The sequence below is a fragment of the Ipomoea nil genome, unplaced genomic scaffold, assembly GCF_001879475.1.
Source record: "Ipomoea nil cultivar Tokyo-kokei standard unplaced genomic scaffold, Asagao_1.1 scaffold3147, whole genome shotgun sequence".
Taxonomy (NCBI): domain Eukaryota; kingdom Viridiplantae; phylum Streptophyta; class Magnoliopsida; order Solanales; family Convolvulaceae; genus Ipomoea; species Ipomoea nil.
In genome coordinates, this window is record NW_017619575.1 from 529,464 (window position 1) to 556,125 (window position 26,662).

The window sequence follows — 26,662 nt, forward strand, 5'->3', positions numbered from 1 at the left end:
AATTTATTTTGATACAATGAAACGCAAAAACCGGTTAATGACTTGCTATCACAGGTCATTATGGTTTTGACAACCCGTCGACGAGATTCCGACGAAATTTATAGCAAGACCAGCGAACAATTGTCGGTCACGGTCGCCTTCTCATCGAAGAAGGCAACCACAATGGTCAATTTTTATATAGTGAACCGTGGTCCACAATGTTGTGTTAACCATGGTCATCAAATTTATATTGTCAAATGAAATTGTAGTATAATTAAATTGATACTTTGCCAATGATCTTGTGGTTGAGTGGCATAAAGTGATTCTCCTAAATAGGAGGTCATGGTTTCAAACCTTAATGGAGGCGATATTGATTTTTTATATTTCAATTGATTTTTTACCCGCACGGGCTTAGCTCAATGGTTTAGTGAGCAGTATTTGGGGAAAGAGACCAAGGTTTGAACCTTGGCGGCGGCAGTGTGGGAATTATTATGTCCAAAGTGGACAGATTCATTGTGCGCACCGGCATTTGGTCCTGCCTACTAACCCATTGAGTCACCGTGATTTACATCCTCTCATATGCTCTCTCGGGTGAGAGTGTGTGGGGCACTTAGGGTTGGGGATTCAGTCTTTTGGGGTAAGTATTCTTTTGGCTGAATGTACTACATGGACCCCGGCCCACAGTAACATTTGCCTTTGGTGATGGGCTGGTTAGCAGAGTTTGGGCCTGTGGGGAGTTAGTAATGGGCTTGGGTGTGGCAGATTTTTTTTGGGGCCAAGTAGGCAAGCAGGGTATGGGCCGGGTGACGGTGGCTTAAGACTTGTCAGTTGACAGTAACGGAGGAGTAGCTGCAGCAGTGCCTCCGCGAGCGACGGAAGGGGAAGGAAGATATGTTTTCCGGGAGCTTTACAAGCCTCTCCTTTCTCTCTCCTTCATCCACACTCGCTCGTTCGCTTCTTCCCGGAGTTACTGCCTTTCACGTTCCTCGCCGCTCCTTCTCTGTCTCCCCTAGTTCCCACAGTTTTCGACTCCAAAACAATGCATTTCGGCCGGAGAATTGGACGCGCAACTACTCTACTGCCGCTTTGCCTTTTGACCTCTCACCACCGCCCATCGACCACGACCTTATCGTAAGTCTCCGTATCCTGAAACACTAAGTATACGGTTTTACGTACGCAGAGAAGCAGTTTATTGATTTTTCCGTAATCATTAATGTTTTCCAAGGCATTAAACTGAAGAATTGCCTTGACAATTGAACAGTCATGCTGGATAATTGTAATCTCTTTTGAGCAAGGACTATGCTAATTTGGAAAGGAATAACTGAGAGTCTAGTTCACAATTTTCATCAAGCTTTTGAATAAATCGATTGATTTGGCAGTATTAAACTTGACATTTTCATGGTAGTAGGCACGCTACACACTGACAGATTAATCTTAGGTATCGTTTAGAAGGCTTTCTATGCTAGGACGTAGGAGAGGAAATCTTTGGTGCAGAAGAACATGGAGCTTTGTTGCTGTTAGTTGTTACATGCTCTTTTATTAAGCTGATATACTCTTTATTTTGCTTGACATTCAATTACTTTATGTACTTTATAGGATACTATGAAAGTTGCTGGTGCAAAGGTATTAGAGGGTGACATAATTGAGACCTATGGCAATGACGATGAGGCCTTAACTGCAACTGAAAATGGAGTTGCGGTAGGTGCCTAATCTGGTTTGGGTTTTCGAACATTTCTTTTCTCCTATGCTTTCTTTCCTTCATCATCTCTGTATTTATTATACAGAGAATAGAAGATTGCTTTGCTATTGTTATTCCAATCTGTTGGGGAAAGAGTGAACTTCTGGGTTAACAACTGAAATTGGAAACATTAGAAACTCAAAAAGGAATTAATCAGGAGCCCAAAGTCCCAAACAGGGGAAAACCACAACAGAAAATTTATGGACTTAATTAGTATATCTTATTTTCCAAAACTTAGGACTAAGACTAAACTGTTATAATAAACCACTTATTTACAAATCCCAATTTTAATAGAATTATAAGTTGATTTGAATCTCAAGACTTAATTCAAATATGATCACTTGAGTATAGGATATGTGTTTGTGATGGAATCCTAAAAATTTGTAATAAATGTTTAAATTGTTGCATGCATGGGGGGCAGACAGAACTTTCTTTGTTCCAAGCTCTAAAAAGTCACCTTAATAAGCTGTAATGCGCTTCCCTTCTAGTTTTCATATTAACTCTGCTGAACTTTGATTGATAAAGACATATTTCACATTGGTGTTTTAGGTTGTGGATCTTTCACATTATGGTCGGATAAGAGGTAAGCTTGTCCTTGCATTTTGATATTTTAGAAGCATAGCCATTTCTGGGAAACTATAGTCTATTACTTAGATCTTATAATATGTTGACCTAGTATTATGTATATTAATAATGCAAGTTGCTGGATTCATGAAAGTGGTCTGGTCAGTTGTGATCAATATGGTACCTCCCTGATTAAATATGAATAAGTTAGTACAGAATGTTATTTTCGTAATAGGTTGCCTTTACCAGGAATGTGTTTGCATTGAAATTCTGTGACTTGCTAGTGTGGGAATAATCTTTGCTTTTTCCTCTTTGGAACTTTATAATGTGGTGCTTGTTTAGTGATTTCTGTTTATTTTGTAATTCTGCAGTTAGTGGAGAAGACCGAGTTCAGTTTCTTCACAACCAAAGTACTGCAAATTTTGAAATTCTTCATGAAGGACAGGTAAATAATTAGGATTTGGGAGACAAGAGTATTCAATTTATGAATTTCCTGATCTTAGCATTTGGATTATGCAGGGTTGTGACACTGTTTTTGTTACACCAACAGCTCGTACCATTGACATTGCACATGCATGGATTATGGTAGTTCCTCCTCTCTGTATTTTCCTTTGTATTGAGTTTCCTGCTATGTGTCAGACTATTAATGGGACACATATTTTGTTCTCAGAAAAATGCAATAACATTGGTGACCTCACCAGAGACAAGTGAGAGAATAACATCAATGCTTAGAAAGTGTGTACACTCATTTTCCAGGCATTGTTTTTCTACATTATGTTGTTTACCCATCTTGTATTCAGTGTTGTTTATTTCACTTCACGTGCCAATTCATGCCTCTTAAATATGTTGTCTTTTGGTTGTAGGTACATATTTTTTTCTGACAAAGTAGAAATACAAGATATTTCTAAGCAAACGTGCTTTTTCGTACTAGTTGGGCCTAGAAGCAACCAAGTATATAATCAAATGAAATGTTTATATATTTCTTCTTTTTATTCCTTTTTTATCAATTGATTCATACGAGTTGTTGGTGCAAACAGATAGTGGAAGGATTGAATCTTGGTGACCTTGTTGGACAACCATATGGTTCACACAAGCATTACAGTGTAACTTACTGTTTCCCTTTCAAAATTATTTACTTGAGGTCAGTCAATTCTTGATATAGCTGTGATGTAGACACGGTAGTAGAATGTTGTAGAGCCAATATCTTATCAATTGTGTTTACCACCTCATTGCTAGACACTTGCTTTTATACTAAATGCATCGACATATTGCCAACACCTTTTTTCTCTGCTTGGCATTAAATTATGTGTATAAATCTATTGGCTGGCATGTTCTTTAAAGTGGCTGATTTTTTCTTCCACCGTTCTCACCTCTTAAATAACCCTTCTGCAGTCTCTTTTACATTTTATGATTTCACCAAAGTTTGCCTCGTGCAATTTATAGGAGGAGATTTTTTGCTGATCTGGACTATCTTCATCCATAAAATATAAAATAGTGAATCTTTAGCAGTGGGACCTAATTTTTAAGCGCCTTTACATGTAAAAGGTAAATGGGAATCCAGTAACTATAGCAGTGGGAAATATCATATCAGAAGAAGGTTTTTCACTGTTGGTGTCACCAGCTACTGCTAAATCGGTCTGGAAAGCTCTTGTAGATTATGGTGCTGTACCCATGGGTTCAAATGCATGGGAAGAATTAAGGATAATTCAAGGTTGTTAAATACATAGCATTGCATTCCATACCTCTACTAATTTTATTTGACTTTAGAACACTTTCCAAAATTTTTGTCAAAAACTAGTTGTTGTCACTTCCCAATTTGCATGCTTTGATACCAGATATTCTATCCCGGTTCTGTTTTTAGTTTAATTCCTGTATTTCAGATATATGAATTATTAAGCTCTGATTCTCTTAATCCTGTAGGAAGGCCAGCACCTGGTAAAGAGCTTACCGATGAATTTAACGTTCTGGAGGCTAATCTTTGGAATGCTGTTTCTCTGAATAAAGGTTTTATAATATCCACCTTAAAATCTGTTTGCCTTTGTGAGCTATAGTTTCTCATATACAGAAAAATGACCCCAGGGTGTTATAAGGGACAAGAAACCATTTCTAGGCTTGTTACTTACGATGGAATCAAACAAAGATTGTGGGGAATTCGTCTATCTTCGTCTGTAGAACCTGGCAGCAGCATCTCAGTTGATGGCAAAAAGGTGAAGCTTCTTGCCCTCGATTTCAGAACCTTTCCAATTGTTTCCCTGGTACCATTGCTACAACTCTACCTTGCAGGTTGGCAAACTAACCAGTGTCACAAGCAGTGGAGATACATCCAAGCCTTTCGGGTTGGGCTATATTAGGAAGAAAGCTGCTTCAGAGGGAGACACTGTAATCATCGGGGATGGTGTTGTGGGGACCGTGGTGGAAGTCCCTTTTCTTGGTCGCCAACTCCCGCCATCATCAAAGAGTTAATAAGACAGTTCCAGGTACAAAGTCATAGAAACCTAGATACTAATCTCGTTATTTGCCAACTATATCAAACTATACTCTTAAATTAAAGGCGAATTATAAAGTTTACCCACTTGATCTCTATTAGATTGCAACACTTTGATTTCACATTTTGCTTGGGGTTAAAGCAGGTGTAAAATTCTGTTCCATTCAAGCACCAATAATGATCTCTTGTAAGTGAGACATCATCTCTGCTAATTTAAGCCTTGCACAAATGGTTGGGATATGATTGCATGTGTGCAGTACAGATCATCATCATTATATTACATAGACAATCAGACTCCTGCATGCCTAGCTAGCAAGAACTATGGTGAATTTACATATGATTTAGAGACACATAAACCAAACAAACCAAGATCGACAGCAAAACTTGAACATCAACAACAATCTCTCAGTATGCTGGCAACTTGGGATCGTTGCTCTTCACTCAAATCTGTAGGAAAACCTACGAGAAATCTGAGTCGAAGGTCGCCTCTCTGACCTTGATTATTAGGCATCCCTTGTCCAGGTATAGTTTTCTCTAATCCAGGATAAATGATTTCATCATCCAAGTTCAGAATCATCTCCCCCCCTCCCAATGTCGGCACCGTTATTGTACATCCTGTTAGAGCTTGGACTAAAGGGATTTGAACTCCTAGCTCCAAATCATCTCCTTCCCTCTTGAACATTGAGTGTTTCTTTTCTTCAATCACAAAGATCACATCTGCCGGGAGGCATCCTGGCCGCTCGTCTCCCTTCCCTTCAAATGTAATTTTTGTTCCCCGTCTCCACTCGGGCTTCACTTTGATTGTTACATATTCCTCCTCTTGAATAATTAGTCTGCACATTATCACATATAGTTGATCGTTACATATATTTTGTATATATTATGCTCAACACATACATACCCGGTGTTTGAAAGGATCTCTCTTGTAATCTTGACCTCCTTGGTGCATCCATAACACAACTCCTCAAGCGTGCATTCCAGCCTCTTCTCCACCGGCGGAGGCTTTCTACGAGAGATCGACTCGGATAAAATAATGGGAGTGGCGGTTCTTTTGCTCGATGTTCCCAAAAGATCATGGGATTGGGTGCCAGAAAACGAGGTTGATCTTTCCAAATGGGCATAAAAATCCGCAGCTCTAGGTGTTTTATTGCCTTTCCTGCTGGAGCTTTTCGAAAATTTTGGGGATATTGCGAGCCGGCTGGTGGTCCTTGACAGGAGCCTGGGGCCCGAAATGAACAACTCTTCATCCTCGTCTTGCTCCAAGCTTTCTGGCAGCGTTTTCCGGCTGGAACCTTTGGGTGTATTTTGGTTGTCGACGTCAAAGGTGGCGGTTTGTTTATCTCTCTTTCGGGAACTAATAGCCTGAATTCATCCGAAAACGTTTACATTTTCATTAAATGATAAATAGGAATATATATATATAATTTGTTTTTAAATGCATGCATGGGATATTTTTACGTACCCTTTTTGCCTCATTGATGGAAATGAACTTGGATTCCGGTTTGTCACGATGATTGGAGGTGTTCCTACCTGCGACGTGCCATTTTTTTGCAAAAGCCTTGCAAATGTCTGCAACGTTCGTAGCTTTGGAGATAACCCCAAGAAGGTTGTATGATGGCGTCGCCGACTTTGGATGATGGCCCATGTGAAACGGCGTGGTTTTGAGAGATCAGATAGGATGATAGCGTGCAACTGATGGATGGAGAAGGTACCCGGGAGGGGGGGAGGGTTGAAGCCGGGTGAGAATGGAGATTTTGGGGAAATTAAGGTAAAAGCTAAGGTGGGTCTTTGTCCAAACAATTGTACCACAAAGGGCGCCACGTTCATCATTTTACTTGCATAAATCAAGTTAACCTCAATGTGAAGTGTAGTGTATATATGGATATATTTAGATAAAGACCAATCGTTTTGAACATATTACCCACAATTTTTACACATTGATCAAAACCCATATTTTTTCAACTCAGTAGGTAAGAACGGTTGATAAATGAACTGCCAATTGTAAGGTGAGAGTCAGACTTATAATTTTAGCGATATCAAATGCTATATCACGAGATTCAAAGAAGCAGTCCAAAATAATTCGAGAAAAATTTATAGTGTTACCCAGCATTGCTCCATCAACCACATGCCAAAAAATCACAATCAACCACATGCTCCACAACAAAGTTGGATTTAATTAATTAGGCAAGGACAGAGGATATATCACTATATATCCTGCTGGTCTTGCCACTTAACTAGCTTCCTCAATCAATTAGCAAGTGACGTCGAGTCAAGGTAAAATCAGAATTGTACATATATCGTGCAGTGATTGCAACGTGAGATAGCACTCACCACAGAATTGGTTTGTCTTTATGATAATGTTTCCAGCTTTGATCAATTCAATTGGCCCTGGCCGGCCATTGCCCGCCCCCAAGCTCATTTACGTCTACGTCCTAGCTTTTTATGCGTCTTTAACTTGTACGTGATCGGAGCATGCAGCAGCACCACCACACCTAGTGGACCATGCATGTTTTATCACATCAGCTTTGGTCACGTTACTCACGTACTATATGTCGTTTCAGAAAAATCTAGACGGACAGGATAACCTCAGTCAAATTGGTCGAACAGTTGCTTTGGTAATTAATCATAAATTTTCAAATTCGACTTCCTATGAGAGTTATATATTGGCTTTTTTAGTTTGAGTTGGTCAGTTATGAATAACTTAGATTGTACCTAGCTTCTTGTGATCATTTGTCAGCTAATATCATAAAATAGGCTTTACTTAGAGTACACACAAATGATAGGTAGTCAAATTTGGCATATATTGTGACCACTCTGAAAGTGATCATTAAGCTTTCTATATTCGTTTTCCTTTGCCTAACAAATTTCATCATGTGATACTTAATATTTATCATATCGTTTTGTTGGGCTTTTGTACCCGAGAGTGCTATAGTAAAGTACCCACTTACCAACCCTGATTAAGGGAAGTGTTGTGGCAGATATAGAAAGATGGATTAGTAGACTAAATGACATTACATATATAGGAAAATTCTAAGAGGTCGGAGAGGAGTTGAAATAAGATTGGAACATGTAATTGTAATAATATATATGACCCGAGGAATCGAAATACGAATTGTAACTTGTAATTGTTATAATATGATCAGAGGAGTCAAAATAAGATTTGTAACATGTAATTGTAATAATATGACCAGATGATTGGAGTCGAAATAAGATTTTAACTTGTAATTGTAATAATATGATCAGAAGAGTCAAAATAAGATTTGAAACTTGTAATTGTAATATATGATTAGAGGAGTCAAAATAAAATTTGTAACTTGTAATCGTATATGTTTCAACGGGAATAATACTTACTAACCATTCCCTTTGTTACATTTTACATGTCTTGTTTATAATTCATTAGTCAAAATATTCTTTTTTCTTTGTTTAATTTATTCAGTATTTTTTTTTATTTATTTTTAATTTTAACTTTTATATTTAATAGTATTTTTCATATAATTTTTAAATATATGAATTTTATATATTAATACTAAATTTAATATTATAAAAAAAATTGAACAACTTCTCACTAATCAAACTAGAATATAAAATGGAAGAGAGAAAGCATATATAAATTGTTCTTTAATCCCATTGTATATTTGTATTATTGTATAGTACTTTCTTGGGTCGTCAAAGTATAAATACTGTGGCCCCACACGTACAGTAGTCCCATCCCTAACCTCATTGCATCCATACAATGCATGTCGACACTCGTACAAGTAAGAAATTGTACGTTTAGCATCCAAAATGTTCTCTTTGTCATAGCATTTTTTAAAGAAATAATATTGTATTTAATCTTAATACATATATACCCAAAAAAAAAAAAAAAAAAAAAAAAAAAAAAAAAAAAAAAAAGAAGAAGAAGAAGAAGAAGTGTATACAATATTAATAATTGTTGAGATTAATATAATATTGCTAATCATATTGTCCCTCAAAAATAGGACATTGACTGGAGTTCGGATAAACCGACTATTACGAAAAGCCTTTGGGCTTGCAGAGTACCCTTCTAAAAGGTCGGCACCCATCCTCACTTGGGACACCTGATTCACCTACTAAATTAGCTTGTTAATAATAAGAATGTGTGAAGTTTGTTACAATTGCTATATATCCATCCTCACTTTGGACACCCGATTCACCTTCTTAGCTTGTTAATAATGAGAATGCGTGGAGATTGTTACAATTATTATATATCCATGAGAGCTGGAAAGTTTGTTACAATTGCTATATATATATATATGCATGCTTTCATCTTATTAAATTTAATAATGTAATAGTTGTGTATCACCCTATTTTATAAATATAACTTTTATAAATATAACTTAAATATAATGTACTAAGAAAGGGATCGACATTTAGTCTTTTTTATTAACCTACTGAAACACAAACAGTTAATATATCCACTGAGATTCAAACTTATGACCTCTCATTTGAAATTAAAGAACTACAATTATACTATTCGAACACTACAGGGTGTTTGGTTGGAAGGATTTTAAATTTTCTTCCCACTTAATTCCCACCTAATTCCAAAGGCCATTAAACTCCGTAGTTTGGTTGGAGGGAATTGCAATTTCCCCATTTTCATGGAATTAAAATCCCATGTCCCCCCTGATATTTTAATTCCTAGGAAAAAAAAAGAAGATAGTGATGAGTCAAAATTACCCCTTCCTTTTTTAACCTAAAAGTAATGTCTAACAACAATAATGGACATTTTTGACTTTATACTACTTATTCCCTTTCAATTCCAATGTATACCAAACATTGGAATTGAAATTTCCAGTAATTCTATTCCTGTCAACCAAACACTGGAATTTAAATTCCCACTTTATTCCCAGTAATTCAACTCCCATGGAATTACAATTCATTTCCCATATAATTCCCCCCTCCAACCAAACGCCCTGTAAGTCTTTGGTTTCGATCTACTCATCTAAATACACACTATTCTTTATTTGACTCACCCTAAGTGATCATGAACCTTTTAGTTTTTGCATAATATTATCATATACGCTTTTTAATTACCATCTTGTGCTTAATTAACCTTCCGCTTATATTAGAATCGTATGTCAATAAACACCAACTTAACAACAAGCAAAATTATTCATTTTCTTTTATCTTTTATAATTAATTGCGCATACATTTGTAGTGCCCAAAAAAATAAGAATTCAAAATCTTAGTTTATTACGTGTCAATGTCAATTTATTAATATTCTTCCAAGGTCAATTTATTAATATAGACATGTGAGTCGTCGTTGCCGGTCTTATTTAATTTACTTTAAACAGAATTTGTTAAGACTATTTAATTATAGAAGAAGAAAAAAAAGTATGGAACTTTGAACGTGTTACATGCACGTTGTTGTCACATTACTATACGAAGTAATTAAGGAAGGTTATAGTAGCGTCGGCAGTGACTAAAAGATCAATTATTGGTCATATTGTGAATTTGTGGTTATTAAAGTCCAATTTTGCTTATTATTGTTCCCAAAAAAATTGAATCCCCACCCTCAAGAGTTTCCATGCGCTGCCCTGGCTCGACAGAGCATCTGAGAGGGTGTAAATCATGGTAACTTAGTTGAACACAGAGATTAGATCTTTAATTTGATTACTGTGCACAAAGAGCCCCTCACTTTGAAAGGTAGTTCTCACACTGTCGTTGGTATAATAAGACTTGGCCTTAGAACATTGTTTTTAAACTTCATCCATGTGAGCAACTGAGCTGCCCATGGAGGCTCCAATTTTACTTATTAGTCTTCTTCGGTGGTTGTTATGATAATTTTTGACCAAAACTATATAAATATTCATTTAATTACATGATACTTCCTCTTAGCCAATTCTTGGCCGGGGGAACTAATCAACTAATCCCTCTTTTTGGAATATTCATTTTTGAGTGGACATAATTATGTTCAACGTTTTTCCTTTGAAACTATACTATTCTAGATTTCTAGCTAATGTTCCATGCCTTGTCTTTTAATTTGCAACTATTTTATTCTTTTTTTTTTTCTAAAAGCACCACTTTTAATTTATATATGCCTTTTCCAAGTACATTCTATATTATATAGTTAATTTAAACATGTAAAATTATTATATTTTTTAAAATATCAACCAAACTATTTGATATTGAGAAATAGTAATATAATCTTGATTAAATTAAAATTGGTAGGTCCAATATCTAGACCCCTCCAACCATACTCTTGTATGTATGTGCGGCATTATTTGAGAGGGAAGGCTTATCATCACAAGAGAAAGATAGGTAGAAAATCTCATCATCATAAATTGTGTGGGTTCACTTTCTCAAATAATTTCTTCATCTTTTTAGTTGAAGGATAAGTTCGATCTGCTCCAATTAAAAGTCCTTTAATTTTTTATTTTTGTTTTTAATTCAATTTAAACTGATGGTTGAATTACATGTTCAGAATATTCTCTGCCCCCACACTCCAACCCGACAGAGCATGTGAATCAGGGTGACTCAATGGGTTAGTAAACCGGGTCAAATGCCGGTGCGCACAAAAAATCTGCCCACTTTGGACATAATTTGCACACTGCCACGGCAGAGGTTCAAACATTTGTCTCTTACTCCAAATACTACCCACTAAACCATTGAGCTAAGCCCGTGCTGGTCTTTCAGGAGTATTTCTGATTTTACATTTGAGAGGACCACTACCTCATTTATTCTCTATCACCTACCCTCCCAACACGCTTGAAATGAAACAATTTTGAAGAAATAATGAAACAAAAGAAAGAAAGGAAAAGTCTCTCCATCATCTCTCTCATCTCTCTCTCTCTCTCTCTCTCTCTCTCTCTCTCTTTTCCATCATCCCCACCACTTGTCAGCAGGCGACTAGCTGCATACCAGACCATCATCATATACATACCCAGTCCCCTACCAGTCAGTTCCTGCTTACAATAATTGCTGCAAATATATACATCCATCCATCTCTCTTTTCTTTCTTCTTCTTCCATTTCTTCACCATATATATATAACCAATATACTTGTGTGTGTGCGTGTGTATATATATATATATATAGAAAGAGAGAGAGAGAGAGATCAGATTGAATAGGCCGGTGTACTATACGTACGTTGCCCAAGCTCCAAACAGCATGATGAACAAAGACACAGCAGCATCTTCATCATCATCATCATCCCAAGAAGATGAAGATTTCAGCTTGGGAAAACTCTCCAAATTCATCCTCCCTCCCCTCGGCTCTTCACAGCCAACCCACACTTCATCCCAGGGGCTAGTCATCTCCCCAATGGATTCAAGATACAGGTGAGATCGAACCCTGTCCTAGGTTTTCGTGGGTTATTACATTTGATGTTTGTTGAGGTTGTTCTGAACCTCAGATCAGCTCAGCCAAGTTGGTCTGACTGTTGCTGACTTAGTAACTTTAAGATTACAAGTTCAACTCCAGCTTCTGGAGTGACTTGTTAATTATGTGTAACCTAAACTGTATTAGTGATTCTTTGTCAGTTAAAATCACAAAACGAACTTTACCCAGTACACAACATTCTCGAATAGTGACTGCAGATCGATAGAATGATGTTGTGGGTGTATATATATATATATATGTAGGTGTTGGGAGACATGGATGGTGTTGCTGGTGGCGTACTCTGCATGGGTTTGCCCCTTCGAGATATCATTCTTGGAATCGAAGCTGGACACGAAGCTCTACGTTGTAGACAACATTGTAGACCTGTTTTTTGCGGTTGATATCGTCTTGACTTTCTTCGTCGCTTACATTGATCCCACCACTCAGCTTCTTATTCATCATCGCAAAAAAATTGCTACCAGGTTAGCCCTACCTACCTACTACTTCAACTACACACAATCTATATCTAATATATGGAGTTCATGATTGCATATATATCTAATAATCCTGGAAAAATTATAAGGTATCGGTCAACACCGCATTAATTTACACCGAGTACAATTTTACGTGTTAGTTAGGTTACATTCAAAATTGTAAAGACACTGCCCAGAGTATCGGGACAACCAATGATACTATTTTAAGAGTGATTTTACTCAAGGCCAATTATTACGTTACATCGTTACCCTTAATCTTTTCTTTTCTTTTTTTTCAATTACATAAGAGGGTATAGTATACCCTAATTGGCCATAGTCAGTACCGAATGTGTAAAATGTGCAAAATGTGCAAAATGTGCAAATTTTTTCCTGATATAAAAACTCACAAATTACAAATCAGAAGTAAACGGTTCAGGGTTATTGTATATAGTTTTGATAATACAAAAAGTATAAAATACCTATTTGATATATTGGAACAATACTTTATAAATAGTTACACATCAATCATGATTTAAGTAGAGTTTTTTTTTTTTTTTTTTTTTTTTTTTAAGTCTCTAGCTTAATTAATTATATTACTGAGAACGCAATAGTATGCGTGGGGTATATAGTTACCAGATATTAATTAGAAAAGCATATATGGTACAAAAAGAAGTAATGATCTATGTAACTAGCTAGTTAAAAATATCATTATTATTTCTTCGAAATCGAAATTCTGTGATAGTTAATTTTGTATTTGGCACAATAATTATAACTGTCGAATATAATACCAACTTCTCTAATGGGATCAATGACGAAACACCTTTTATATAACGTATATCTCGCACTAAAAACGTATCTAAAAGAGGACTTAATTAAAACACTTAACCATAAAATGAAATTAGGAGGAGTGTTCATAATTTTCTTTTTTTATGCTTTTCTTGTCTTAAATAAAGAAAGTGGTTGTGAGGGCCATTCGATTGAGATGTTGTCATCAAAACGTCGCAGTCTGGGCTGCCCACAACAGTGTACGTGATTAGAAGGAACTTTTGTTTCCTTATCTTTGCCCCTTGGAATTTGGTAATCTGTAAGAGCCAGGTAGAATCAAAACGGAAAACAAAACATATAGGAAACGTTAGTACAAGTTGACACAAGACACACAAAAAAAAAACATGTATATATGTATATATTAACATGTGAATTTGAGAATCAATCTAGGCCCTTTATCTATATTAGTGGACAGTACATATCATTTATAACGCAAATACACAATGCACACGCGTTATGCCTCACGTCCTGGGTTGACTTTTTCTGTGCACTATAATCTGGGCCATTAGATAATGCAACATGCATCAAGGGTGTGCACAGATTCTCAGGTCCACACAATAATAATTTCGTTAAAAGAAAAAAACTAAAACTGATAGCCATAAACTCATGATTCTTTCTAAAAAGAATAAAATGTTCTTCATGTTCTCATTTTCATGTATTTTATGAGGTTTGACTTTTCTTTCTTTCTCTTTTTTTTTTTTTTTTTTTTTTTTGGTTGAGATTTTTATATCATTTATTCGATGACCAAGAATTCTTTTTTCGTAAGATTTAAGCGGATTTCCACTTTTGTTATCGGATCAAATCTCTCTTTTTATTTGTCCTATATTGTACGAAAATTATATTTATTTGTATGCATAATTGCATAACCCATCTCTAGCCAAGCATTTTTGCATCAAGAGATTCTAACATAATCTGAAAAACTATGCATTAACCCTTCATTATCCACAAATTATACTATAAACCATGATCTAAATTACATTGAAATTGTATTCCTAAAAAAATGAATTTGTATGTCTCCATAACATTGATTTAGTGGGTGTTTCGATTTCTGCCACGAATAGTGAAAGTTGCACAAATTATTCTATGGACCCAAGTCTAAATATTCACAATTTACCTTTTAAAAATTCACAACTTGTATACTACGAACACACAATGTTAACATAATAACATATATGTAATTGATTACCTTGTTTTGTATTCACAAGTTCATTTCAAATATTGTAGTCACACAATATTAACATATTAGGATTTGATGACCCTGTATTGTATTTACAAATTCCCTTCTGTCAATAATGTTATATTCTTTGTCTTTAACCAGGTAGGAGAGGTTTACGTTGTTTAAACCTCTTTTAATAATGTAATAGTTATCTGATTAATTCAAGTTCGAATCATTCTTCTCATCCTTTCTACAGTTGTTTTGACTTAGAAACACAATTTATATTCTAGAAGTTCATAATTCCAATGCTAAAAATATATAATTTATTCGTCGTTTAGGACTAAGTCCACCTTGCAAGATGGACCTTGGTCCATGGTATAACAACTCTCAATGTCTTATCAATCAATTTAACAAGATAAATACATTCAAAAAAAAAATTTAACAAGATAAATACTCCGTATTAAGCAATATATGAGTTGGACCATCAAGATGGAAGGCCCAAAAAAGTTAGTGATTGCAGATGAACGGCCCATTATTCCCAATTGGGCTTCCTAAATTTGGACCTACAAATTATTACTTGAGCCCATGAACATGGGTATATAAATAAAATGGGGACAATTTATATCGTGCACCAGGTGCGCATTGCATTGTGCGTCCTGATGCAAAATGATGTCATTTCACATAATTGTATAAATAAACACATATAACTGTATAAAAATACACATAATTGTATAAACAAATACACATAATCACGTTAACTCCCTACCGAGCCTCTCAAAACGATGTGGTTTTGGGAGGCGCGAGACGCATAGTGCTATGTGCGCCGTGGGGCCGGGTATAACGATTGTAAAATGGGAAAATGGGTTGATGATGATGGTGATATATTATGGTGCAGGTATCTGTCAACATGGTTCCTGATGGACGTAGCCTCAACCATCCCTTTCGAGTTCGTAGCCTTCCTTTTCACCGGAAAACACCACTTAGGAGTCTGCTACTCCGTCCTCGGAATGCTACGCTTCTGGCGGCTTCGCAGAGTCAGCAACTTCTTTACCAGGTTACCTATAGCTATACACAACTTAGCCTTGTTTTTACTTAGTACACATTCTTGGATAATGGTTGCAAATTCACGATTTTGCAAGGATAAATGTGTGACAAATTACATGTTACTGCTGCAGGCTAGAGAAGGACATCAGGTTCAGCTATTTCTGGGTTAGATGTGCCAGGCTTCTATTTGTAAGTTAATGAGATGAGCTTCAATTCATTTTCCAGCTATTACTATATATAGCCTCATTGATCTGATCTGCAAATGAATTATATATATATATAGGTGACACTGCTGTTAGTACACTGTGCTGGTTGTCTATATTACTTCTTGGCTGATAGATATCCCCACCAAGGGAAGAACTGGCTGGGATCCCTAAATGTGAGAGAGGAAAGCTTAAAGATTCGCTACATTTCAGCCATGTATTGGTCCATGACCACCATGACCACAGTTGGCTATGGAGATCTCCATGCAGTCAACACCCTGGAGATGATCTTCATCATCTTCTACATGCTCTTCAATCTTGGCCTCACTGCTTACATCATTGGCAACATGACTAATTTGGTCGTCGAAGGCACTCGCCGCACCATGGAATTTGTAAGCAAATTCCCCAGTTTTTCTTAGTACTACTGATTCTGTTACAATGCAGTATCTGTTAAAACCACTTTTTCAACCCACTGAAGCACAAAACCATGGAATTTGTAAGCAAATTGCCCAGTTTTTTTAGTACTACTAATTCTGTTACAATATAGTATTTGTTCAAAATCATTTTTTCAACCTACTGAAGCACAAAGAGTCAATATGGCCTCCACTGAGGCCTGAACTCACAACCTCCCATATGGGAGAGCAACTTGGTGCCACTAGACCACAAGGTCCTTGGCACAAATTGCCCAGTTTGTTTGATCGAGAATTTTTTTTGTTGTTACCAAACTTGTGGGGTGAATTAAGGTTGTTGGATGGGATATGATGTTTGCAGAGGAACAGCATTCAAGCAGCGTCGAATTTCGTGAGTCGAAACCACTTGCCTGCCAGGTTGAAGGAGCAGATTCTGGCCTATATGTGTTTGAGGTTCAAAGCAGAGAGCCTAAACCAGCAGCCATTGATTGAGCAGCTCCCAAAGACAATCTGCAAAAGCATCTGTCACCACTTGTTTCTGCCAGTGGTTGAGAAGGTTTATCTGTTCAAGGGTGTTTCCAGGGAGATTCTGTTGCTGCTGGTATAATAATATTACCCCATTTTTACTATCGAAAAAGGATTTGATTAGAGTATGAGAACATACATGATTTGATTTCAGGTTGCAGATATGAAGGCAGAGTATATTCCTCCAAGAGAGGATGTGATTATGCAGAATGAATCCCCTGATGATGTTTATATCATAGTATCAGGTGAGGTGGAGATGATTGATAATGAGATGGAGAATGAACAAGTTGTGTGGACATTGAATTCTGGAGACATGTTTGGGGAAGTCGGGGCGTTGTGTTGCAGGCCTCAGAGCTTTACATATAGAACAAAGACTCTCTCCCAGCTTCTCAAGCTCAAAACCACTTCTCTTCTTGAAGCCCTTCAGATGAAAAGAGAAGATAACATTACCATGATCAAGAACTTTCTTCAGGTTCTTAGCTGCAGATTCATAGATTCATAACTTAATCATCATCCTAGACTAATTATTGTTTGGTGTTTCTGTCGCGACGAAAAACAGCATCACAAGAAGCTCAAGGATCTCAAGCTTGGCGATTTGTTCATTGAAATCGGGGACGAGGATGGAGATCCAAACATGTCTATTAACTTGTTCACAGTTGTGGCTACTGGCAATGCTACTTTCCTCAATGAGCTTCTCAAGGCAGGATTGGACCCTAACATTGGAGACTCTAAAGGAAAAACCCCATTGGTATTATCCCTTTTAGCCACAATAATTATGATCTCAAAGTTAGGCCTATATGCATTTTCTTTTCTTTGGGTGACAAGGGAAATCCGTAGCCACTGTTCGAGGGTATGCCTTGTGAGTTGTGACCCTAGCTGGCAAAGAACCAACTTAAGTTACCCATAGCCAGTATTGTAAAAATCCCGCCTATGGGGCTGATTAATTGGTGCCAAGGAGTTAGGCGCCAGCCAGCCGCCTAACGTATGAGCATATCACCATAATCGGTAGTCTAGCCGGCCGGCCGACCAGGCCGCCTAAGCATCGCCTAGGTCGCTTAGGTGCAGACGGCCTAGTTGGCCAATTAACTATTGTTATTTTTTTTAAAATAGGTTATTTCAATCAAAACGCCGATTAATCATCGCCTAGACGCCCTAGGCGCTAGGCGCCCAAGGAGCACTTAGTGATTTTTTCAACCATGCCCATAGCTAATCGGCTCAAACCAAGAATGTAGATAGGCTGCTCTAGCTGGGGTGGAACTGACCTTGTAGTTACCGAGTCAACAACCTTACCAATGTTTGTTTTCTTGATTCTATCAGCATATTGCAGCATCAAAAGGGCATGAAGAGTGTGTTATGGTGCTCCTTAAACATGGCTGTAACATACATTTGAAAGGTCCATACTCCATACTGCAATTTCCCATGAATGAATGATGAATTTGTGTGAATTAAGGTTGTGATCATACTAAAAAAAAAAACAAAAACCTTGCAGATATGGAAGGCAACACAGCACTTTGGGATGCCATAGCAGCAAAAGAGCATTCCATATTCAGCATTCTGTACCACTGGGCTTCCATCTCTGACCCCTACGTGGCGGGCGATCTCCTGTGCAAAGCAGCAAAGATGAACGATTCATCCGTAATGCAGGAGCTTCTGAAGCACGGGCTGCACGTGGACTCAAAGGACCGCCATGGATCCACCGCCATTCAAGCCGCGATGGAGGAAAACCAGGCAGACATGATAAAGCTTCTGGTGATGAATGGTGCAGAGATTGATGATGCTGTTAAGCTCAACTTGGCACCACTAGACTTAACCGAAGTTCTGCAAAAACGAGAACTCGGGCACAGGATTGCAATGCCTAACACAATTCTCCATGAAGCAGCCTCAAAGTGGGCTAAGGATGATCACCAGAACAGCAGTTCTATGCCCCAGCAGTGCTCTATCAGAGTTAGCATTTACAGAGGCCACCCTGCAACGAGGCGAGAAACGCAATGCCCCGAGCCCGGAAGGCTAATTAAGCTGCCAGAAACAATAGCAGAGCTGATCAGCATCGCAGGTACTTAAAAAAGATCCAACTATCAGCTTAGACTTTTAGTTGAGATAGAGCACATGCTTGAATTTGGTATCAGAGCCGTGTTGAGCATATAATATAAACATAAATGTGCAAGCAACTATCAGCTTAGGTTTTTAGTTAAGATGGAGCACATGTTTCAATTAACATATCCAGCATTTCTTGAACCAATCAAATGTTTAGTCAGTTATCCATGGTGGACAACATTTGAGAAGTGGGACTAAATGTTCTTTGATGATGTTTTTGGCAGGTGAGAAGCTTGGATTTGATGCAACAGATTCATCCTTGACAGATGAAGAAGGAGCAATAATTGACTCCATAGATGTGATAAGAGATAATGACAAGCTTTTTATAGTTGCAGACTGGAATTCCTAGTGCTAACAAAAAATATGAGATTAATTTTCTGTTGTTTATGTATTTAGGAGGACTTAAAATAATCATAACCCTTCAAACTATAGTTAATCACCCAATAATCTCTTGTTTAATTGTTTAAATTTATTATAAAAAAAAAAAAAAAAAACAAAAGAAATTGGGTGATTACAGTTTTATATACAATGCAATACATATATACACATACGTGCGTCAATATATACATGTATGTGATGCACTATTGTAATGTTAGATTATGTCATCTTCTCATCGTTCCGCGTTAAATTAAAGGAGTTATGTACAACTGATAATTGCACATTATTGTTGCTATACAAAAACTATTAGGTAGAAGTTGGAGCTTACATTAGACACATACATTAGAAAAAACGAATTTTTGTGTTGACTAACACATAGGAGCGAGTTATTTTTGTGATGGGCATCTGTCTTTTATCTTTTCTCAATGACCTACGGAAAATCCTATCGTCGTTACTCGAATGTATGCTTTGAATGAAGTCTGCATAGTTTTTTTTTTTTTTTTTTTTTTTGGCGGTGGCCTAGGCATTTAGGTTTTTTTGCCGGTCTTCTCTTGGATGGCCTTAGATCTCCCATGAATTATGGAAAAACCCGCAATTACTACCTAAAAATGCGTCATGGGTAAAGTCTATCTTGTAATTCTAGCCAGCCAGCCAGCCAGTAAATGACCACAATGAAGTAAACCAGACTAAATTACTCATAACTAACTGTCTCAAACTAAAAAGATGTCAACCAACAAATGGCCACAATGAACTAAACCAGTCTAAATTACTCATAACTAATTGTCTCAAACTAAAAAGATACAATTCCCACTAAGCGTCAAACTTGAAACCTTATGGTTAACAATCCCACGGGTGGGCGAACCAAAACACTCAATTAAAAAGCATACTCCTTAGACACATAAATGGACAAATGGTGTAACGTGCCATGGGACAATTATTGGTTGCCTAAAGAATCACATTAACTAATTATGAAGAGCGGACAAGCCACATTACAAAAAAATATGTTTGGTCAACATTGAGAAACCAACCAAACCAAAACTTGTATACATCCCTTCTCCCAAGAGAATTAACGAAAGTGGAATGAATGAAGTAACCAAGTGCCCAAAGCCAAGCCCTCTTGCCTTGCCGAGAATTGCATCCATCCAGTACAGAAGAGGTAGTAGTAGTAGTAGTTGCACATGATAAAGGATCTTGACAAAATCCAGATAGGACATGGAAACAGTGAGGGAATAACGTTGCCAAAACAAAACATTATTTGTCGAGGCAACAAATCGCCCAGATTTTGATTTTCCACTAACCTATATATAAGTTGCCACAAAAGTCTGTTCAACCTTGTTGTGTGTGTCTGGGCATCATATGATGCCCAGCAAGTGCAAAGCTCCTGTAGATAGTGCATCCTATCTATCAAGGACAGGACATTGTGATAACGTTTGATAGGCTGGCTGTACAGCTTCTGTACACCCTAGTACTAATTAAGAACATTTAAGGATCATGGCCTGCATCAAGCCTCCTTTTACCTAGCTAGCCATGAGGTTTTGAGCACTCATTTGACAGCTAAACCGTTCTTCATTGCACTGACACCTACAACTTTCTTAGGATTGCACCTCACTCGATCACGGATTCACGGGGCCTACTGACCGGACCTGAAATCTGTTGGGCAAAATGCTTGTATTCTGTAATATTTTGTGATACAACAAAAAAATACAAAAGAATAAGCTTTAAATACGTACAAAATCTTGGTGAAAGGGTAAATCGCGTAATCTGTTTCAACCGTGTATAAATTTTTCAAACTGCATATACCTCGAGGGCTTGGTGCACGTACACAATAGGGCAAATTCCATGCCCTAGCTACACCCTATTGTTGCTAACGAAGTAAAGTTAATAACTTTAAAATTGGCCAACCAGTTGAGTTAGGCCTCAAAGCAATAACTAAATTAAAGCTTCTTTTTTAAAAGAATTATGAAAAGTACTACTCGAATGTGAGCTCTAGATTAAGTTCGCCTTATGACTCTAGCCCGCAAAGGACCACAAAGAGGCAGACTAACCTAGATTGTCCATAAATATTCAGCTCAAACCAAGAAGGGCTAATAAACAGCTTCTACGAAAAGTCAAATTTAAAACATTGTGGTTACCAAATCAACTGTCGGAATGGGATAAAAAGAGATTTCATTTCAAACCCATTATTCCAACCCTACATATAGGAATGGCAATGCAATGTGTGTAGTGAAGCCCACCAAAGCACCACTTTGGTTGGTGAAAGACTATATAGGGCTGTCTGTCCATGCAAGAAAATCTCATTTCATTCTCCTATGGATTTGACTGATAACCAGTCTCTCCAATTGCAGCATTACAAAGGTTGTTGCTTGTGGTGTCACATCCTTCCCATGATACAACATTATCTCTCTTTCCTTACTTCCTCTCACAACTAATTAACCCCAAAAAAAATAAAAATAGAAAATGTGATGTGATGTGAAACAAATATTCTGGTGTGCCCTCTTCCTTTTAGAGATTTGCAGCAGTTTCTTGGAAGATCATATGGGTCCCCAAGAACTCCCTGCTCTTCAATTTTGTGGGTTCTGGAGCCCTGCTGCCTGCACAGTTTATTTAACCACCAATATAGCCACCACTCTAAGGTTTCACAAAAAAATTTGGGTGTGTGGATCACCTTTGCTTTGTCTTCTAATAATGCCCCACTCACTCACTCACTCCGATTCCCCTTTCTTTATATCGTAACGTTTCTTTCTCCGCACATTCATAAAGTATGTAGCAGTTTTATCGTGCACAAGATGATACAAATTTGTGTAGTTTAACGTTGAAATTGTACCCAAAGTTACATTTCTTTGAGTTTCTTGAATTTGGATGTTGTGCACAAAACCTGGATAATTTTATGACCTTTAGCCTTGTTTCTTCATAATGCCCCCACACACTCCCTCTTTCTTTATATCTGGCATGTTTCTTTCTCTGTCCCGTTATAAAGTATTAACCTTATTGTACACAATCAAGTTGATACGAAACGTATATAATTTAAAAGAAGAAACTAATGAACGAAGTTAAATTCTTTCGAGTTTCATGAATTTTTGGTACACACAATCAAAAAATATTATCGCTTTAGCATTGTCTTTCAATAATGTCCCACTCTCACTCTCTTTTTCCTTGTATCAACACATTTCTTTCTCTTACATAGCATATAGTATCAACTGTATCATGCACAAGTCGATATGAAACTTCTATAATTCGAAAATTGTAACTAATGAAATTGAATTTCTTTGAGTTTCTTGAATTTTTGGTTCATAAAATTGGACAATTTCATTTAAAACGGGTCATTCATATATACAATTTATTTTTTTTATATATAAAAAATATAACATTTATAAAAAATAAAAATTATAAAATAGAAGGGTACCCAAAAAAAATTATCTTCATTATTTTAAATTGTATGGGATAGAGGGTACGGGGGACCATCAAATAATGGTTTTGGGGGTAGTCTCTGTATGTTGTATAGAATCAATATATTCCTTACTGTGAGAAATCTAAAAAGTGAATTTTAATGCCTAAATTAGAATGCTGGGGACACAATAAAGCAGCCAAGTGTTGTAAATATGTGTGTAAACTATTCCCAACCCAAAGGAACCTAATCATTCATATACCCTTAAACATCCCACCACAAATTTTTAAAATAATCTTTATATATGGTCCAAATGAAAAAAATAAAAATAAAAAAATAGGATTGACCACAATCATCCATCAAGATTCATTATTAAGGATTTTAATAAAAAAAAAAATACAAGGTTAATTTTATAATTATTATAAATTTTTAAATTTATAATATTTATAAAATTGACATGCACATTCTCTCTTTAATTTTTAACAACTTGTAATTGTTGATCTACTTAAATGAATGGATCGTATCGGTCTTCACTTTTACATAAGAGTATAGCTAGTCTTCTGATGGGAATGTGTAAACTAATATCATATATCAATGATTAAAAATTAAGAAAAAATACAATAAATTTCTGTAATTACAATTATACATTTAAAAACACTTAACAATATATTTGAAAATAATTAACAATGTATTTCAAAAAGAGTTTGTAAATGCATTGTTAATTATCCGTTCACGATTAAATGTTTCTAAATATGTTTTTTTTTTTTTTATAAAAAGAATGTTTCTAAATATTGTATTCAATATGCGAGGTAGGTTAACATGGGCAGTCATGGGCACAAAGTTTTTGTAAAGGAATTGGAAAAAGAAACACTCAATTCCAGAGAGAAACCAAATCAAAATTGAAGAATGGGAAGAAGAATCTTAGTCAAAGTAGTCAAACTTTTACACCCCAATGCAAGAAACAAAATCTATGGCTTCATGGAATAAAGAGCTGCAAAAGAAAGAGGAAAGATTGAAGATTTTCCCACTTAATATCATGCCCACAACATGCCTTTATTGAAAAAATGCAAATTTTACTACAAATCTTCTTAAAATTGTAATCTCATGCCAACTCCAATCGAGAACTAAGAACAAAATATCAAGGTTGTTATCATTGAGGGTGTGTTCGCGTCTAAAGAAGCCGAAGCAGTTGGAGTTCAAGAAGCCCTCAGTTGGTTAAAGGAGTTGGTATGGATCGTTTTGAGGCCGAGATGGATGCCCAACTTGTCTTCCGTGCCATCTTAGCTCCTCCTTCCTTAGATTCTTTTGGTGCTATTATAGAGGATAATATTAAAGAATCTGTGGATCAGTTATTGATGTTAGCTTCCAGTTTGTTAAGTGATATGCGAATCGGGATGCTCATAATGTTGCTAGAGAAGTCGTTTCTACGTCAGATTGTGAGGAATGACATGGTCGTCCTCCTTTGTTTCTTGTTAATGTTTTGAACACCGAACTTATATTAAATTGCTGGTGTTTTGGAAAAAAATAATACCAAAACTCATTAATTTGCTTAAACTAACTCGAAAACTCGAGTGATTAGGCATTGACAAGTATGATTTTTGGTTAAAACATTATTGAGTAGTTGGACATTGACAAGTTACCTCCTTTTTTATGTGAAAGTTAACATATATTCTTAAAATTATAAAACAGTACATTTTCAAAATCGTCTCAACCAAGTTAATCAAACAGTTGGCTTGATAACCACAAGATTTCAAATTCAACTCTATCTCCGTAAGAGCTGTCTATTAGTATTCTCAGTTTGAGCAGAGTTTTTTTTTTCTATAAATTAAAGTAAATGTTGAAATTATCATGCTTTTATATATACACTCTCTTTCTTTTGAGTTAGACTTAAATTTTGTATTCTCTCTCAAACTTTTAATTATTTTTGTTTTCCCTTTTACAATTATAATTTCTTTTCCTATCATTTCTGCCCTTTACATAATGAAAATGGAAGATTCCCAATCATCCCCTCCACTCTGTAGGAAACAGACATAATTGCCCCCAACAACCAATCCTTTTCGCTTATATACAAACCTGCCCTCTTAAGCTATTTATTTCCCTTTCATCTTCTCCTTCTCTGCAAAACTCCCTAACCCACCTTTCAATCAATATTTATATACATATAAATATATATATATCCATCAATCTTTTTCACACTTTTTCTTCTTCCCATGATGAGTCATTCTTCTTCCTCCACTTCTGTCAATGGCTTCTACAACTTCCTCACCAGAGGCATCGACGACCTCGATCGCATGTTTCTGTCCCAGGATTTCATGTCCTTCCATTTCCTCCAGCATGTCTTGTCGTCTCTCCGATCTTTCCACTCCCAACTGATCACTCTGGTTCAGAAGCTCCGGCTCCCCGTCGGCGACAAATGGCTTGATGAATATATGGATGAGAGCTCTAGGTTGTGGGAGGCTTGCCATGTTCTCAAATCTGCAGTTTCTAGCATGGAGAATTATCACTCCGCCGGCGCTAATCTTGCTTCTTCTCTCCACGATCACCGCATTCTTAACCTCCAGCTTTCCCGACAGGTTTTTGGGTTTTTGGGTTTTTTGGGACGACAAGTTTTTCACTACTGTAAATTATTGAATTTCCGACCAGTTGAAAGCAAAAAGTGGTCGGAAATAGCAACAATGATTTTTTCGGATACCAAAAGTGGTCGGAACAAGACTTTCAACTTGATTTAACATCTTCAGAATTTCCAGTAGTGTTTGTTTGTTGCTCTTGGGAAAATTTTAAGTAATTTTTGAATTCTTGGCAGGTTTTGAGGGTGATCAATGGGTGCCAGAGGGAGATAGTGGTATTGGAGGAGGAGAACAAGAGCCTAATGGAGAATAGAGTGCAGGGATTATCGCTAAGATTCGACGAAAACGTGTTGATGATAGAATCGAAGTTCAATGGCTTCAGCGGCTTCCGGGGAGTTCTCTACGCGATGAGGAACGTCACTTCTTTGCTGCTTTTAATCTTGATCAGCGGCCTGGTTTACTGCTGGCCGGAAACAACCTTGTACGACCGGGGAACGACGACAACCTACGAGGGGAACATGGTTTTCGGGTCGTCGTTCATGGTGTCGGCGGCGAGGCTGCACCAGAGAGTGGCGGCGGCGGAGATGAGCCACGGCGGCGGGGGGATCATGGCGCACGAGTTCCGGCGAGCTCGGGCGGCCATGGAGGAGGTGAAAGCGGAAATGGAGCGCGGGATAATGGAGTATGAATCGCGGGGGGAAGTGATGAGCATCCATGAGGAGAAGATGGAGAGGTTGAAAGATTGCTTTGGAATGTTGAAATGTGGGGCAGAAAGCATAATTGGCCAACTTGATGACTTCTTTGATGAAATAGTTGAAGGCAGAAAGATGCTTTTGGACATGTGCACTCACCGGTAGAAACCACAAAAACATAAACAAAAAACAAAGCAAAGAGGGATTCGCATTGCATTGCAGGCAGCCATAGTTGGTAGACAGACAAGAAGAGGTGAAGTATAAGGAATCACTTGGGGGGTGGGGGTGGGGGTAGTAGTTTTTTTTTTTTTTTTGAGTGACAAGAAAATCTGTCGTCACTGTCCGAGGGTCTGCACTAAGTAAACTCGTCAATCTGTCATCAGTGCTCGAGGGTCTGTAGTGGGTAAACTTGGCGAATGACGAAAATACCCTCAATCACGGTCTGAGAGTATCCACAGGATAAACTTTGTATTATGACCAGGCAGGCAAAGGAGGTGGGGTAGTAGTTTTTCATTAGACTTTCCAAGTTTTAACCAAATGTTTTTATTTATTTTTCTTTATTTTTCCCACTTATGTACTTACAAAATCATGTCCTTTTCCTTGTGAAAGCTTTGTGTCTTCCCCTTAATATACTCTCTGCAGAAGCTTTAAGGAGAAGACTAGTTAAGAAAAATTTCAGTGCAAGAATCAAAGGGGGAAAAAAAAAACCAAAAAAGAATATGATTCTCCCTTTCAAGAAAGGTTGTTTACATTATTATATTATTATATCTCATGGAATTGAAGAAGGAACAAGAAGAATATGTTAAC

At 37.0% G+C, this 26,662-nt stretch overlaps 4 protein-coding genes and 1 long non-coding RNA gene across 7 annotated transcripts; 4 read left to right on the forward strand and 1 right to left on the reverse strand.

Annotated features, from left to right (window-relative positions):
- Positions 1-774: 774 nt before the first annotated feature.
- Positions 775-5,526, forward strand: LOC109167253 (putative transferase At1g60990, chloroplastic). Of its 3 annotated transcripts, none has more exons than XR_002051809.1 (14): positions 775-1,110; positions 1,576-1,677; positions 2,267-2,300; positions 2,653-2,726; positions 2,801-2,866; positions 2,952-3,016; positions 3,145-3,232; positions 3,319-3,384; positions 3,827-3,992; positions 4,202-4,285; positions 4,361-4,488; positions 4,565-4,758; positions 4,912-5,288; positions 5,389-5,526. XR_002051809.1 is itself a non-coding variant. In XM_019316261.1 (12 exons), the coding sequence occupies exons 1-12, from the start codon at positions 871-873 to the stop codon at positions 4,742-4,744; spliced, it is 1,293 nt and encodes a 430-aa protein (XP_019171806.1). In that variant the 5' UTR covers positions 776-870; the 3' UTR covers positions 4,745-4,875. The 3 variants fall into 3 exon arrangements, 1 of the variants encoding a protein (XP_019171806.1); XR_002051808.1 differs by having other exon boundaries at positions 4,912-4,953; positions 5,145-5,434; XM_019316261.1 differs by lacking the exons at positions 4,912-5,288; positions 5,389-5,526 and having other exon boundaries at positions 776-1,110; positions 4,565-4,875.
- On the forward strand, positions 1,140-1,555 carry LOC109167257. The gene is made up of 2 exons (XR_002051810.1): positions 1,140-1,380; positions 1,418-1,555. It is a non-coding gene; the product is annotated as an uncharacterized LOC109167257 (long non-coding RNA).
- On the reverse strand, positions 5,158-6,468 carry LOC109167256 (dnaJ protein homolog 1-like). The gene is made up of 3 exons (XM_019316264.1): positions 6,229-6,468; positions 5,668-6,128; positions 5,158-5,599 (listed from the first exon to the last, which is right to left on the reverse strand). Exons 1-3 carry the CDS (start codon positions 6,409-6,411, stop codon positions 5,158-5,160), a joined length of 1,086 nt encoding a protein of 361 aa, XP_019171809.1. The 5' UTR covers positions 6,412-6,468.
- A 5,129-nt stretch (positions 6,469-11,597) lies between these two features.
- On the forward strand, positions 11,598-19,393 carry LOC109167282 (potassium channel AKT2/3). Its single transcript, XM_019316297.1, has 11 exons — positions 11,598-12,063; positions 12,367-12,585; positions 15,453-15,611; positions 15,733-15,790; positions 15,885-16,196; positions 16,576-16,815; positions 16,894-17,211; positions 17,299-17,487; positions 18,057-18,132; positions 18,229-18,792; positions 19,058-19,393. The coding sequence occupies exons 1-11, from the start codon at positions 11,894-11,896 to the stop codon at positions 19,180-19,182; spliced, it is 2,430 nt and encodes an 809-aa protein (XP_019171842.1). The 5' UTR covers positions 11,598-11,893; the 3' UTR covers positions 19,183-19,393.
- Positions 19,394-24,500: 5,107 nt separating this feature from the next.
- Positions 24,501-26,528, forward strand: LOC109167038. Its single transcript, XM_019315939.1, has 2 exons — positions 24,501-25,169; positions 25,400-26,528. Exons 1-2 carry the CDS (start codon positions 24,807-24,809, stop codon positions 26,018-26,020), a joined length of 984 nt encoding a protein of 327 aa, XP_019171484.1. The 5' UTR covers positions 24,501-24,806; the 3' UTR covers positions 26,021-26,528.
- Positions 26,529-26,662: the final 134 nt, after the last annotated feature.